Below are 13,491 nucleotides of genomic sequence, written 5' to 3'. Positions count from 1 at the left end.
TGTTTCGTATATTTGGGTATATGACAGCTATTTGTTGTATTTTGCGTCATATTTTCATGAATATGTTACTAGCGGAGAGGTATTCATTCATTCATTGCTGTTTCACGTTACCGGGAATAAATCTACAAAAAGACAAAAAAAAACGGTGCGAACTTACAATTTCTCAGGGCAATGTATCAAATATTATTCATTTCATACTTTGCCTTAGGGTCGTTGCAAGGGCGCCAAGATTTTGAGACTTGAGAAACATTCATTTTTATATTCTGAAGCATTGAAAATATGAATTTAAAATGCTATTTCGTGTTCGTGTGAGGTGCGGGTGTTTCAAATTGTTTTATATATCTGTATCTTCTGTGATATTAGATATCGGGGAAGAAGTCTAATAACTGTGTCTTCTAAATATTCTTTATTGAAATTTTCCTAACTCTGTTTCTGAACTTCTTCAGGAACTAAAAAAAAATACACAAAAAATTCAATTTAATTTAATTAATCGACATTGTCAAATCATTCAAAATGGACGGTAACATTATATGAATATTATATTGCTGACCATAAGTTGTGGCGTGTTTCTGTAGCATCGCAAATTTTCTTCAATCCCGCTACTATAACTGTAACTAAGATGTCTAAAACACTGGTGTGTGCACTTGTCAGTTTTTGCAAGCATCAACATTTCAGAAAATCGGGGATATGGGATCAGTTTCGTGGCGGCGCCACCATGTCTTTTGCTTCGTTCTATCCTTGTTCTGCCAAAGCTAGTCCAATGATACTCTCTCGTTTTATTTTGTTTTGCGTTGATATCGAACATAGATCAACGAATTCAAAATATGAACTGGCCCGTTTTGTCAGCTGTTGCAAAAACAAATCTGTCAATATTTCAACATTATCGAATAAGGGATCGAAGGAGTATTTACTATTCTTCTTCAAGGTAATTTCCGTTTCACAAATTTAATTCATGTGGGGGTAATTCAATATGATTTTAATAAAACACAGTTGATTGGTCAAATATCCAATATATTCAGTTGACGGAAAGAGAATTTCCACTATATCTACTCATGAAGAATATTTGAAGAACAGACTAGAATAGATTTATGTATTTCTGTTTCTCAATACATGCCCTCAATTCACATTACATATTTCCAATACAGTTTCTTTGAAATATTGCTGAAGTTGCCATAAAACTTAGCTATATCCGTCCCGAATGTTCGTTCATCTGATTTGGTTCTGCCTCAAATTTCAACAACACCTAATTCTTAGCCGTAGTTCTTGATTGTCATGTTGAATAAATGAATGTTCTACACCCCTTTCTCGAAACTAATACATTTTCACACACCAATAATCGCTTATAAATACAACATATTCGTAAGTCGTAGGAAAGTATTCAAATTATTTTCAAATATCAATTGACAATGCTCTGTCAAATTCTAAACAGCGCTACCTACAGTGAGAATAACGAAACTGATCCCATGTCCCCACGAAATTAAGAACAAAATCGAATCAGTGAATACACCAGAGTTTTAGACATCTTAACTGTAACTAACGTCTTGACATCAAACTAGGTTAGCAAACCCGATAGTGTCGGTCCAACACGCATCTGTGATCCTGTCAGAAAATTTCACGTTCTTTGTTTTCTTCAACCAGTCGGTTCAATGTAACCTGTCAAATTTTGATTACCGGCATAGACTAATTGAACAGAGAATAGATATCCCACTCGAGAAACAAGCTTCAGCTGCATCTGTTTTCACGGTGCAGGTATTAATTTGAGAAAAAAAATAATTTGGAAAGGATTCTGTAGTGTGTAGTGCACATTTCAAATTTTCTTGTAGTTATCGAGACAAACATCTTTGAGAAAAGTTAAATGAGAGAATGATCCGCATTTGCTGTTGATTGCGAAATTTTTTTCAATGTTAAAGGAGAGCTAATACGAATCCTTTACGACTTTCAGTCCTCTTATTTTCTACTACGTTTAAAGCCACTGCACTTTCTTATAGTGTAGCATATGGAAGATAAGATATCTCTGAGTATTTCTCTGTCTCTTCACTCGATCATATTCAATCGAATCCATTTCATTGCCACTATCAATTTTCGAATGATTTTACTCAAAAATTATAGAGTAGAAAGATAGGAAACGCCGTCATATGTCTAATACTAAAAACCGACTACATTTTGGTCAGTGAAAACTCAAAACACACTTGATGAGGTGGCGCTCAAAACGTACTTTCAATACAGAAAAACTGTTTAGTAACAGTATTATCACTTCCGAACTGTGGCGTTCGAAAGCGATTGGAAATAGTCGAGAGGTGGAGGGGATCAAAATTCGTTTTCAATGATCCATTTCTCGGAGCGCCGTTGACATATAGCGACATCAGCAGGGATCGAATGCGAACCTCCGATCATTGAATAAATTAAGCCAAATTGTAAATTACGTTGATAGTCTGAAAATTAAATATAATGGAAGTTTCGACGGCATGCATGCCATTCAATAACTTTCGAACGATATTTTGGGGTTTTAATCGAGAAATTTGGCTAAAAAATTCAATAATGAGAAACTAGAATGAGCTAAATTAACAAAAAGCGGTACGAGATTTACGAGAATCAAAACATTCAAAATCTATCTGATCAAAATGGTCATCTGAAATCTTATAAAATTTCATATGTTTCTGCGAATGGCACTCAAATCGATACGCTTGATACACAGATGGTTCTCACATCACTTCAGTCGGTTTCCCATCTTTATAGACCATATTAGTGAGGTTAGGCGGGAATTTTGAATCGCGATCCATCGGTGGATCTGGTCCCTGAATTCCCTATGCATTTCTTATGGGACTAAAAATGCCGCGTACTTCTCGCCTGTTTTTGGATATTTTAGCGAATTTCTTAAGATTTATTTCTGTTGGAATGTGTTCTATGATCCTTTCTTAACAAGTTGAAAACAAAATTTCGTAATAAAATGGTATATTTTTTTAATAATGGATCAATATAAAATTGGTCGGCAAGATCCATGGAAGTTTGTCGTAGCTTCATTTCGTTTCTAAACTCTGACAACTAACGCGCAAGCGTAGCATGTCATTTTCCTTGTTACGGTTCATGATTGACGTATAGCAGAAATGATCTACGACATACGGATATATTCCGTATAATAATGTGTTCAATTTTGATTTTAGGACATATAAAAGTATTTAGTGATGTAAAATATACTTGGAAACAACCTCTAATAATGGCGGCACCCAATTTTGCATGTCTTTATATTAACATTTACTTCTAGCTAGCGATATTCCATCTTAAAGTTGATTCCTTTGTAAAAAAATTTGAATATGGATCTCCCGCCAATTGTGTGATTCTAACCTCACTAATATGGTCTATACTCTATAATCTTTGATTTTATTGAAGTTGGATTATGTTATGTTTTTGTCATAACGTGATCTTTCGAATCTTTTCTGCATCTTTGCCGCCAATATACAATAATTGGCTAAGTACATAAATCGAAATTGAGGTTGGCGCAAACTAATTAGAATTAGGCGAATCTCAAAATTTGAAGATTGCTCAATTAAGCCTGAAAAGTTTGGGAAAACCGGCATTAGTCGTGTCCAATATTGAGCATTGACTCGGTATATATCACGATAATTCACGAGTGATTACGATCAGCTTGTCCCGAATGCAGCCACACCTAACCACCAAGTTTAGAATAATTTTTCGTTTTGAGTGTACCATCATTCATTCATTCATTGCTGTATCCCGTTACCGGGAATAAATCTACAAAAAGAAGAAGGAAAAAAAAAAAAAAATTCGAACAGACTTGTAACTTCTTAGTGCTAGTTGCGACTGTGTGCCCTCCTGTGACTAAAGAGACCCAACCGTGACCTGCAGATCCTTCCACACTCAGGGCATGGATAGTCTCCAACCAGATCTGGCCGCCGCTGTATCCTTCTCGATTCTCCACTATAACTGTGGACCAAAGACCTCCACTGTGACCTGTCTAACGCTAGTTGTTCCCAGTTATGATTAGCATTAACTGATTTTAGGGATTGATGTAGTGTATCCTTAAACCGCTTATACTGGCCTCCTGGTTTCCGGGCTCCCTCAGTGAGTTCGCCGTATAGAGCTATTTTGGGGAGTCTTGTGTCTTGCATCCTCAGAATGTGGCCGCTCCATCTGAGTCGGGCCCTCGTTACTTGAGTCTCAATTGTTGTACAACTCGCGCGCTGCAAGACTTCTGCATTCGAAACTTTGTGGAACCATCTGATGTGCATTATCTGTCTTAGATGACGTTGCTGCGTCTGTTCAAGCTGTTTAATATGTCGCCTGTAGGGAGTCCAGCTTTCGCTTCCGTAAAGAAGCGTTGGGAGGACCACTGCTCTGTAAACAGCTGTCTTGGTCTTCAGATTGAGGTCGTGATTTTGGAACACTCTGTCCTTCAGCTTCCAGAATGCCCGTGATGCCGAATTGATACGGTTGTGTATTTCCGTGTCAAGGTTAGCCCTAGTATTTATAAAGCTTCCCAAGTATTTGAACTGCTCAACCTGTTCTAGAGTTTCATTGTCCAGGCTGATATCTTTTTGAAGGCTTTCTGGCGGACTTACCAGGATTTTGGTCTTGTCAATATTGAGTCTAAGGCCTAAAGCTTCGTATATATGTTTATAGGTGTCCATCATTATCTGTAGATCCTCTGAGCTGCTAGCGATGAGTGAACAGTCGTCTGCATATTGAAGTTCCGTGATAAACTTGGTACGGGTTTTTGCTCTGAGGCGCTTCAGGTTAAACAGGCCTCCATCAAATCTGAATCTTATCCCAACACCTCTTACGGGCATGCTCATGTCAGCAATTATCGATACAGCTATGGCGAAAATATTGAACAGTAAAGGCGCTAATACGCAGCCTTGTTTTATTCCAGAGTTGGTTGAGAAATGGTCGGTTTTAGAGCCATTATGCTGTATTCTAGCGGTGTTGTTGGTATGAAGGCTTTTACACACTGCTAGGAATTTTTCGGGTACTCCTAGACGTGCCATGATTTTCCAGAGCGCTCTCCGATTCACCGAGTCGAATGCCTTGCTTAAATCGATGAAGGCTGTATAAATCCTTGATTGTTGTTCACGGGCCTTCTCTTGTAGCTGTCGAAGTGTAAAAATTAGGTCCACCGTACCTCGATTTAGTCGAAAGCCGCACTGGGATTCAGGTAAAAGCCTCTCTAAGAGTGGAACCAGACGATTAGCCATAATCTTCGAGAGAACTTTACCGGCCACATTAAGCAACGATATGCCCCTGTAATTGTTGCAATTCGACGTATCGCCTTTGTTCTTATAGAGGTTGATGACTAAAGCGTCTCTGAAGTCTTGTGGCACATCTCCCTGTTCCCAGATCTTGCGGAATAGTATTAGGAGACTATTGACAATGTCCTCATCCAAGGCTTTGAATATCTCCGCCGGAATGCCGTCTAGACCAGGGGACTTATCATTTTTCATATTTTTAATCGCGCTTATGATTTCCGACATTGAAATTTCGTCATCAAGCGATGTCATCGGACTATACGCGGGAAGCAGGTCCAAAATGGTTAAATCCGAGTCGTTATTTTGATTCAAGACCTGTGAGTAATGCTCCTTCCATCTTTCGAGAATATTTCTGTCATCAGTTAGAATAGCTCCATGACCATCTCTCATAGGAAAGTCAGCTATTCTGCTTGGACCATAAACAGTTTTAATAGCTTCGAAAAAACGCCTGTAGTCATGGTTATCGGCGTAAGCTTGTATTTCTCTAGCTTTTTCTTTCCACCAGCTGTCCTTGATTTTTCTTATTTCTTGACGGACCTCGCGTTTTATGTTTATGAAACCTATTTGGGCTGCAACATCGCCAGGCTTGTTAATTGCGGTTTTCATCGCTTTGTGTTTTGCGTCCAAAAGGGGTGCGATATGAGTTTCGCTGTCGGCAAACCAGTCTGGGGATTTTCGGGAGCGTTCCGTGCCCAGTATTTCCTTCGCTGTATTTGTGAGGGATGACTTGAAACGGAGCCAATGAGTCTCAATGTCGTCGTTATAATCCGGTGGTGTTAGGCTATCTTTGACGGCAGCTGTGAATCTGTCCTTTGTAGAAGGGTTTTGTAGTTTGGATATTTGAAGGCGCTCTCTTAGATACTTCGGCTTGCGTTGATATTTTGGGCGCATTGAGATTTTCATTTTCGAGATTACCAGCCTATGATCAGTCCAGCACTCCAGATCTGCTCTGGGTTTAGTGACCAACACCTCTTTCAGATCTTTCCTTCTCACGATCACATAGTCGAGGGTATGCCAATGCCCTGAGCGCGGGTGGCGCCAGGTCCCCCTTGAATTGGGTCTCGTAATAAAATAGGTGTTCGTTATACACAGATTGTGTTCTGCACAAAGAGCCAGCAGACGTTCTCCATTCGAATTGATGCTGTCTGTGCCGTGTTTCCCTATTATTCCCGGCCATAGTTCTGAGTCTTGACCTCTGCCCACTCTAGCGTTGAAGTCTCCAAGGAGAATTATTCGTTCCCGTTTTGGGATTTTACTTAATGTAGCAACGAGTGTTTCGTAAAAAGTGTCCTTTAAGTTGTCAGAGGAGTTCAAAGTGGGTGCGTATACTGCAATGATGTTCACAAACGTGTTATTCGCTGCAGGAAAACGTAGGGTCATTAAACGTTCTGAGATACCAACTGGATTTTCGGTAAGTTTGTCGGCCAGGTCGTTTCTAATGGCAAAGCCTACGCCATATTGTCTGATTTCGCCTTCCGGCAAGCCTTTCCAGAAAAATGTATACGCTTGTTCTACCAAGCTACCTTCGTCCGAAAAGCGTGTTTCGTTTAAAGCAACTATTGCAATGGATGTTCGTTGCAGTTCCTTATCGATTAGGGCAGTACGCCTCTCTGGTCGGTCGGCCTTGGGGTTGTCTAGCAAGGTTCTGACGTTCCATGCTGCAAAAGCTATGTGCTTTTCATTGGTGTTTGTTCGATGATTCACTCGCTCAGGCACCCTCCCCCGGAGATCCGAATGGGAGGGTATTTTACCTCCGGATACGAATTTTGTCCTGTTCGACTGATCCATCTTTTTGTAGGAGCTGCGTTAGAAGGTGTTCAAAAGCTGCACTGGTAACGCTGTCAGTGCAACTTTGGTTGCGGCTACGACTAGATTATCTTGTGGCACAGGTAACCTGAGACGACAAGGTCTGAGACGTAACTTGAGCAACGCAGAGAGCCATTTCCTGCTCAAGCCAATGTTTAGGCTACGTAATTGTGGGAAACAGAGTTATACCGCTCATGTTCGGTCGCCAGAGCCTCGTTCGTAAGAACAGGGTGCACCGCGAGTAGGTGAGGTTGGCATTTGAGAGGAGAGGCTATAAAACGCATCCTTCCCCTTTACATCCCAACAGATGGCACTGGATACAAGTGTGGTTTACAGTGACTCTATCAAACACAGTGGCGACAATTGGAAATTTAGCAAGAATATGGCGGCTTAGAAGCACAGATTTCAATGCTATGATCTCTAATTCGGAATGCAGATTGGCTCATGTCACGTCACGTGACCAAATCCGCCATATTCTTGCTAAAACGATAAAAAAAACGAGACCACAATTGTCGCCACTGTCTCGTTAGAGTCACTGTAGTGTGGTTTATCTATACTTTTAAGTTAATCTATGATTACCAGTGCTTCGGTACTTCATCAATTCTGAGATATTGCAGTATATGTGACTGACAGCACCAAAGACTGTATTTACGTTCAGACTGTTGTCACACATATTAATCTCTCCCGATTCTAAGAAAAGTCTCTTATTTAGGTTTTCAACTTTTCATACAATACTCACTTCACTTATATTCATGACATAACCCGTCTCCACCTTAGAACATAGATACATGGAATGGACATTCCGTGCTACGAATGAATTGTATCCATAGATTGTTTTATTAATCTATGATTGTATCTAGTACACACATTCGATGTTTTTCTGTCTAGCGCGACACTAGCTAACAAGTTATTTCGTATTGTATGACTTTCTTATGATTAAATTTAGCGAATCAAACAATATTTTCCTCATAATTCCCTTGCTAAACGTGAGAATATATCGATCCAATTTTTTTTCGTGCATTGTATGTGTGGATGTGGCCAACTTCACGCCGGTCTATTCTAAACATAATAACGGAGCGCTGTAAGCTTTATACCTCAGAACGCAAGGAACATTTATAAATAAAAAATTGTACCTTTTTTGACAAAGTTTAGACAAAAATAATTGTTGCTTCTTATTATTTATGTATTCATAAACAATATAAATAACTGAATCAGTAGAGTCTGAATAACCCTCAGAAGTAGTTAGGGGGATTGAATTTGAGCAAAAATGTATTGAAAAGTTTTTCTGCAAAATCAATAGTTTTCGAGTTATTTGCGATTGAAACCTAAGATTTTCCACCTAAAGAAGCCACGTTTTCAAATGGGTTTTAACGAAAAACTATGAGCTTTATCGAAAAACTTGTTAAAAACAAAATTGTAGCTTATTAAAAAACAAAACAATCCAGCTGTCCACGAACTATGTATCTGAATACAATGTGAACCAAGATATGACTTATCTATGTTGAGTATGAATTTGCAAACTACTGAATATTAAATGCTCAACATCAAATAGCAGAAAAACAAAGACAAATTCGGGAAATATTTCTTGGACCATTTTTGAAGTACTTGAGAAGAGCTTCCAAAATAACTTTTTCAAAAATGAATTGTTCGAATATTGACGGAGCTATGACATTCAAATCTTCCACATGGTTATTTATCAGCATGAAATATTTTAATAGTTTCCCCACCATTACCACCAAATATAGACGGCATCCTTTTACACTTCTTAGCACTTGGGTACTGTCAAGGTTATCCAGGAGTTTGGAGCGTCTTTTATGTGCGGTTTGGTAAAAAAACGAAATCAAGTGAATATCATAATCCATTTTCACTACCAATATTTACTTTTTTCTTAAAAAATTCCTTCTTCTTCGTCTCTATAGGTATGTCAGAAACGGTTGTTCGACAGAATATCGAATTTCAGGCCTTTATAATTTGGGGTGTCCCTGAGATTAGCGTTTAAGTGTACCCTAAACGTTGGTAGAAACCAAATCGTGTCGGTGAAAACGGGCATTGACTCACTCGTGAGTCGTGTTAATATATTGAAACCTATAAGGATAGTCCCCATTCCAGAAATGCAGAAAAATGCATCAGATTTTTGACACGCAAATAATGACCAGTGGGAAGAAACTACAAAATAACACTCTTACGATTCAAGCTAATTTGAATATTGCTTTTCAGGCTTATCATGAAGAGACTCCCGTGAAACTTGGATTCATCAAAATCCCTGCCACGAACATCAAGGAGAACAAAACCAGAGGAATGGAAAAGCTAGAAGTCGATTTTTTCAATGTACAATGTCTTATGGCGGAACTCATGGGCATGTCTTCTAATATAACCCACGATAATCCCATATTTTCAACCTGAGTTGCAATATCGGTATTCTCTCCATTAGATTTACTTACTGTCTTGGCAATTCGGGTCGCTTTCACATCTTCTAATTTTGGAGAATAAACTTCAAATTCTTGTGTAGCTAATTCAATGATTACTTATAGTATTGTTAACTAAAAATATTAAGTTAAGTGCTTAGATTTAATCGAATATTGCACGTTGGAGCATCATGTTCATCGATTTTGTTAAATAATAGTATTAATAATATCTTAATTGAAGTATTTATTCTTAATTATGTACATATATAATAAAAAAAGCTATTTGTGAAATGAGAATATTATGTGAAAAAGTAATAAATTATTACTTATTACTTTTTCACATGTTGTAACGCCTTTTTCCTGGTGTACTCGAGCGCCAGCTATTCTTTAAGGGAGAATAGCAAACCTATCCTGGTAGCTACTAACCGAAGACAAGGTTCCTCGGTGTCTGGGGTGTTAGCGATAACCAGTGAAAGTCAAAATCAACGCACACAAATTATATTTGTCGACTCGTACAAGGAAACACAAATGGCACTATTATAAAGTTCGTACAGAGAAAGATTCGAGATCAGTGAATTTACAGGGGCAAAACGGACGGAATGAAAGAGGATCCGATCTCAAACGTTATACGGGGGCTTACGGACTCATTCGCCAGCCGAGTGCCTCCTTAACCGCAGGGGTGAACACGGGAACGAGATAAAAAAAGGAAAATGCGGGAAGGGTGAGCCACCCCAAAGTGCCTTCGGTACCCCCCGGGTATCCACACCAGCAAGGTACTTTAATGACAGTAGGGGTGGACTGAAAGAGAAGAAGGGAAAAGTGAGGGAAAGGTGAGCCACCCCAAAGTGCCTCCGGTACCCCCCGGGTATCCACACCAGCAGGATACTTTAATGACAGTAGGTGTGGAACTCAGACTGTGGTATAGGAATGGTGAAGATAGGAGCTGAAGTTCCAACAGTGAATAAAAAAAAACGGAGTGTCGTCTTACCTCTGGGTTATGTTCGGCCACCTACACTCGCAAAACAGAAAGAATCGCCCAAGTACGGTGAATAAGAAAAGAAAGAAAAAGAAAATTGGAATTCTATTCGTTAAAAAACTAAAAAGAAATCTTCTGATAAATACGGCGGACGGCACTAGTCGTAAGCAAGTTCTCGTAACAGGCGAAAAACGTAAGTGACAACAGGTTAATCGTAAGTCGATAGCAAGTAAATCGTAAGTGAATAGCCTGCGGGGGAACATCTGATTTTATACCCACAGGGGGGGGGTGCGGAAATCGAAATTCGGTAAAATATGCGTCGATGAAGACGTCTTAATTTCGACTTATCTGTGCTAGCGAACAAAAAACTCGGTTATCTTCCAATTCAGGATGTTTTATACGGTGCGACATCGTTTTTAGGAAATTAAAACGGAATAAAAACGGTGAGGAATGTTTACAATTCCAAACGATGTCGGAATCCTGAATTGGAAATTTGAAAAGATTTCTCGGAAAATTAATTCAACAACAAAATTACTTAAGAATGAAAACTAAAAGAATTATTCTAAAATGAGGGGGTAGGTTCGAAAACTACCCGCTCATTACAATGATATTTCCAATCGTTTCTCAGTTTGAATTGAGCCAGAAAATAATCGAATTTGTTTTTTTGATTTCCACTCTCGTCCATATTCTTTAAATATTAAATCACTTTTTCAGTGTTCTAGTGTATAATCGAATATTTTTTTAGTGTTACGGTTATTGGGTGATTATGAACCCATTTAAACATTCGGTTAAGGAGGATGGGATATCAGCTTTGCTCCTGAGATTGCTCCAATCCCAACAGTGGAACATTTTTCGGAGGTTGGAAGCTCATTCCAAGAAAAGGCCCAAAAAGCAGATTGTCCTACTTTGGATTCACACTTTCATTCCGTATTTCTAAGATTAATTTCAAAAATCAAAATTATTGTAAATGCGATGCAACGGAAGGCTCTGGAAGCGGGAAGAAACTGCAGGTGAACGGAGCGTAAACCAGTGTGATTTGTGTGGATAAACTGCAGAGAGATCGCAGAACGACAACTGTTAACCGCCGCGGTCGTGTTGTCATTCTTGAGTTTGGAGTGCCTGTTAAGTCACAAAGTGGACTTTACAAAAAATCAATTAATTTAAAGAATATTTCATCACCTTCATAACATAAGATATTGTAACAATTTAGAAGGTTAATTTGTATTAGATAGTTTTCATAATACTGTCGTTAGAGTCCGACCGAACTTTCGGTTTCGTTTTCGGTTTCGGCCAAAAAAACAGGTTTCGGCTCAGTTTCGTTTTCGGCCAAAATCCAGCCGTAACCGAAACTGAGTTCGGTGCAGCTGCGCTGCTAAGGGTTATCCATAGGATTGTTACTCTTTCGTTATTCATCGTGTATGCGCTCATTGTAATTGTCCTCGCTGGATGATATGGAATCATTTGCGTGACTGGTCTTGGCGCAGCAAACTTTGCATTAGTGCTGTTTGCTGTTAAATTTCGGTAGGGCTATCATGACCTATAAATTACAACATTATCTCGAAATGATAGAAGAAGACGAAGACAAAAGTCTTATTTTCATTCACATCATGTATATGAAATAAAATCTACAATATCATTCACGTTGTCGTCAATAGCGGATTTGCAACCCGCTAGGCACTTAGCCCTGTTGAATTTAGTCAAATTATTTTCACCTACTCTGTTTTTGTCACGAACAGCCGCCCTATCAGGCCTACTTTTGGCCTTGAAGGCAAATCCGCCACTGGTAGTCGTTAAATAACGTTTATATAAAGATCTCTACAGCTTTTTTGATCTGCATTCTGAGTTAACTTTGGTTCATTGACAGGATAGTCATCAAAATGAGCAAAATTTAGAAGATATTTTCTTTTCTTAAAGAATATTCTCGTACAATTAAAAATATTGAGAAAAAATATTTCTGTTTGAATTCTTCATTACATGTTTTCCACTAGTGTGTGTAATTCGAAGTTTAATAAAATTGGAAAGGTATGGAAGGAATTACCCATTTCATTTCGACATTTTTTTAAAACCACAAATTATTCACTGGATTGAAAAAATAATTATATATTTATTTATTTATATTGATTATCAGTTTTAAGATCAGATTATCGAGATTATTATTATGTAACTGAAAAATAATGACTGATTATGATGAATTTTCTTCCACGGAAACATGGCATTATTGAAGTTTCGGTTTCGTTTTCGGCCGAAACTGAGACCGCAGCCGAAATTCGGTTTCGGCCGTGAAAACTAGTTTCGGTCGGACCCTAACTGTCGTCTAGCCTTGCACCAAATATACGAAAGAAAGAATACGCAACTAAGCAAGGTCCGAACCATGAATCACGTCCACTATCGAACTCTGTCGCCTCTCTCTACTCCTATCGTTCATTTAAAAGAGTTTACTGAAAAAGATTAAAAGAACGATAGGAGTAGAGAAAGACGACAAAGAGTGGCGGTTTGTCTTATGGGGCAATGCCTCACCAAATAAATTCTGGAAATTACAGGTATTAATAGTCCGGGAGGCAGAGGTTTTTTTTTCAAGGAATTTCATCCCGGCTGAATTTAATAATGTAGGTTGTAGTCATATTGCAAATTACGAAACCGACCGTCAGCTTCAATACCATCGGTGGGTGCGGGCGTGAGAGGCGTGGGAGTGGATTGGTTCTCGGAGCTTTCGGAAATGAACCAAGAAAACTTTGTGAAACCTATTTTTGATTAAGTTGTAAATCGGGATGAATTCATTCCCTCACTCAGTCCAACTACTGGCCAGAGAACGAGTGTCTCTTGGAGGATCCATAAGGATGCTGAATGATCGAGATGACTGCAATGGTGCTTCCTTCCAAAATTGAACTAGTCTCTACTGATTACTGATTGCTGGATGTGTTGGACGGATAAACCAAACCGGCCACTGCGACCAAGCGGTCTATTGTAGCACACAGGCAAGCTAGATCTCTCCCTCCAGTCCCATCCTGCTCAAAAAGGAGAAGATGTCGGAGGGGGAGTGATT

General features: G+C 38.9%; 1 protein-coding gene across 3 annotated transcripts in view; it reads left to right on the top strand.

The window, feature by feature from the left end:
• Nucleotides 1–9,763, top strand: part of LOC123313139 (dynactin subunit 1) — a 44,095-nt gene extending 34,332 nt beyond the window's left edge. For all 3 annotated transcript variants that reach the window (XM_044897874.1, XM_044897876.1, XM_044897875.1), the window contains one exon: nucleotides 9,285–9,763. In XM_044897874.1, coding sequence (XP_044753809.1) covers nucleotides 9,285–9,470 — 186 coding nt within the window. In that variant the 3' untranslated portion in view covers nucleotides 9,471–9,763. The remainder of the gene's footprint in view (nucleotides 1–9,284) is intronic.
• Nucleotides 9,764–13,491: the final 3,728 nt, after the last annotated feature.

This window comes from Coccinella septempunctata, chromosome 5 (genome assembly GCF_907165205.1).
Source record: "Coccinella septempunctata chromosome 5, icCocSept1.1, whole genome shotgun sequence".
NCBI lineage: Eukaryota > Metazoa > Arthropoda > Insecta > Coleoptera > Coccinellidae > Coccinella > Coccinella septempunctata.
Note: the sequence above shows the minus strand (reverse complement) of the source record. Positions and strands in the feature narration are given on the sequence as shown.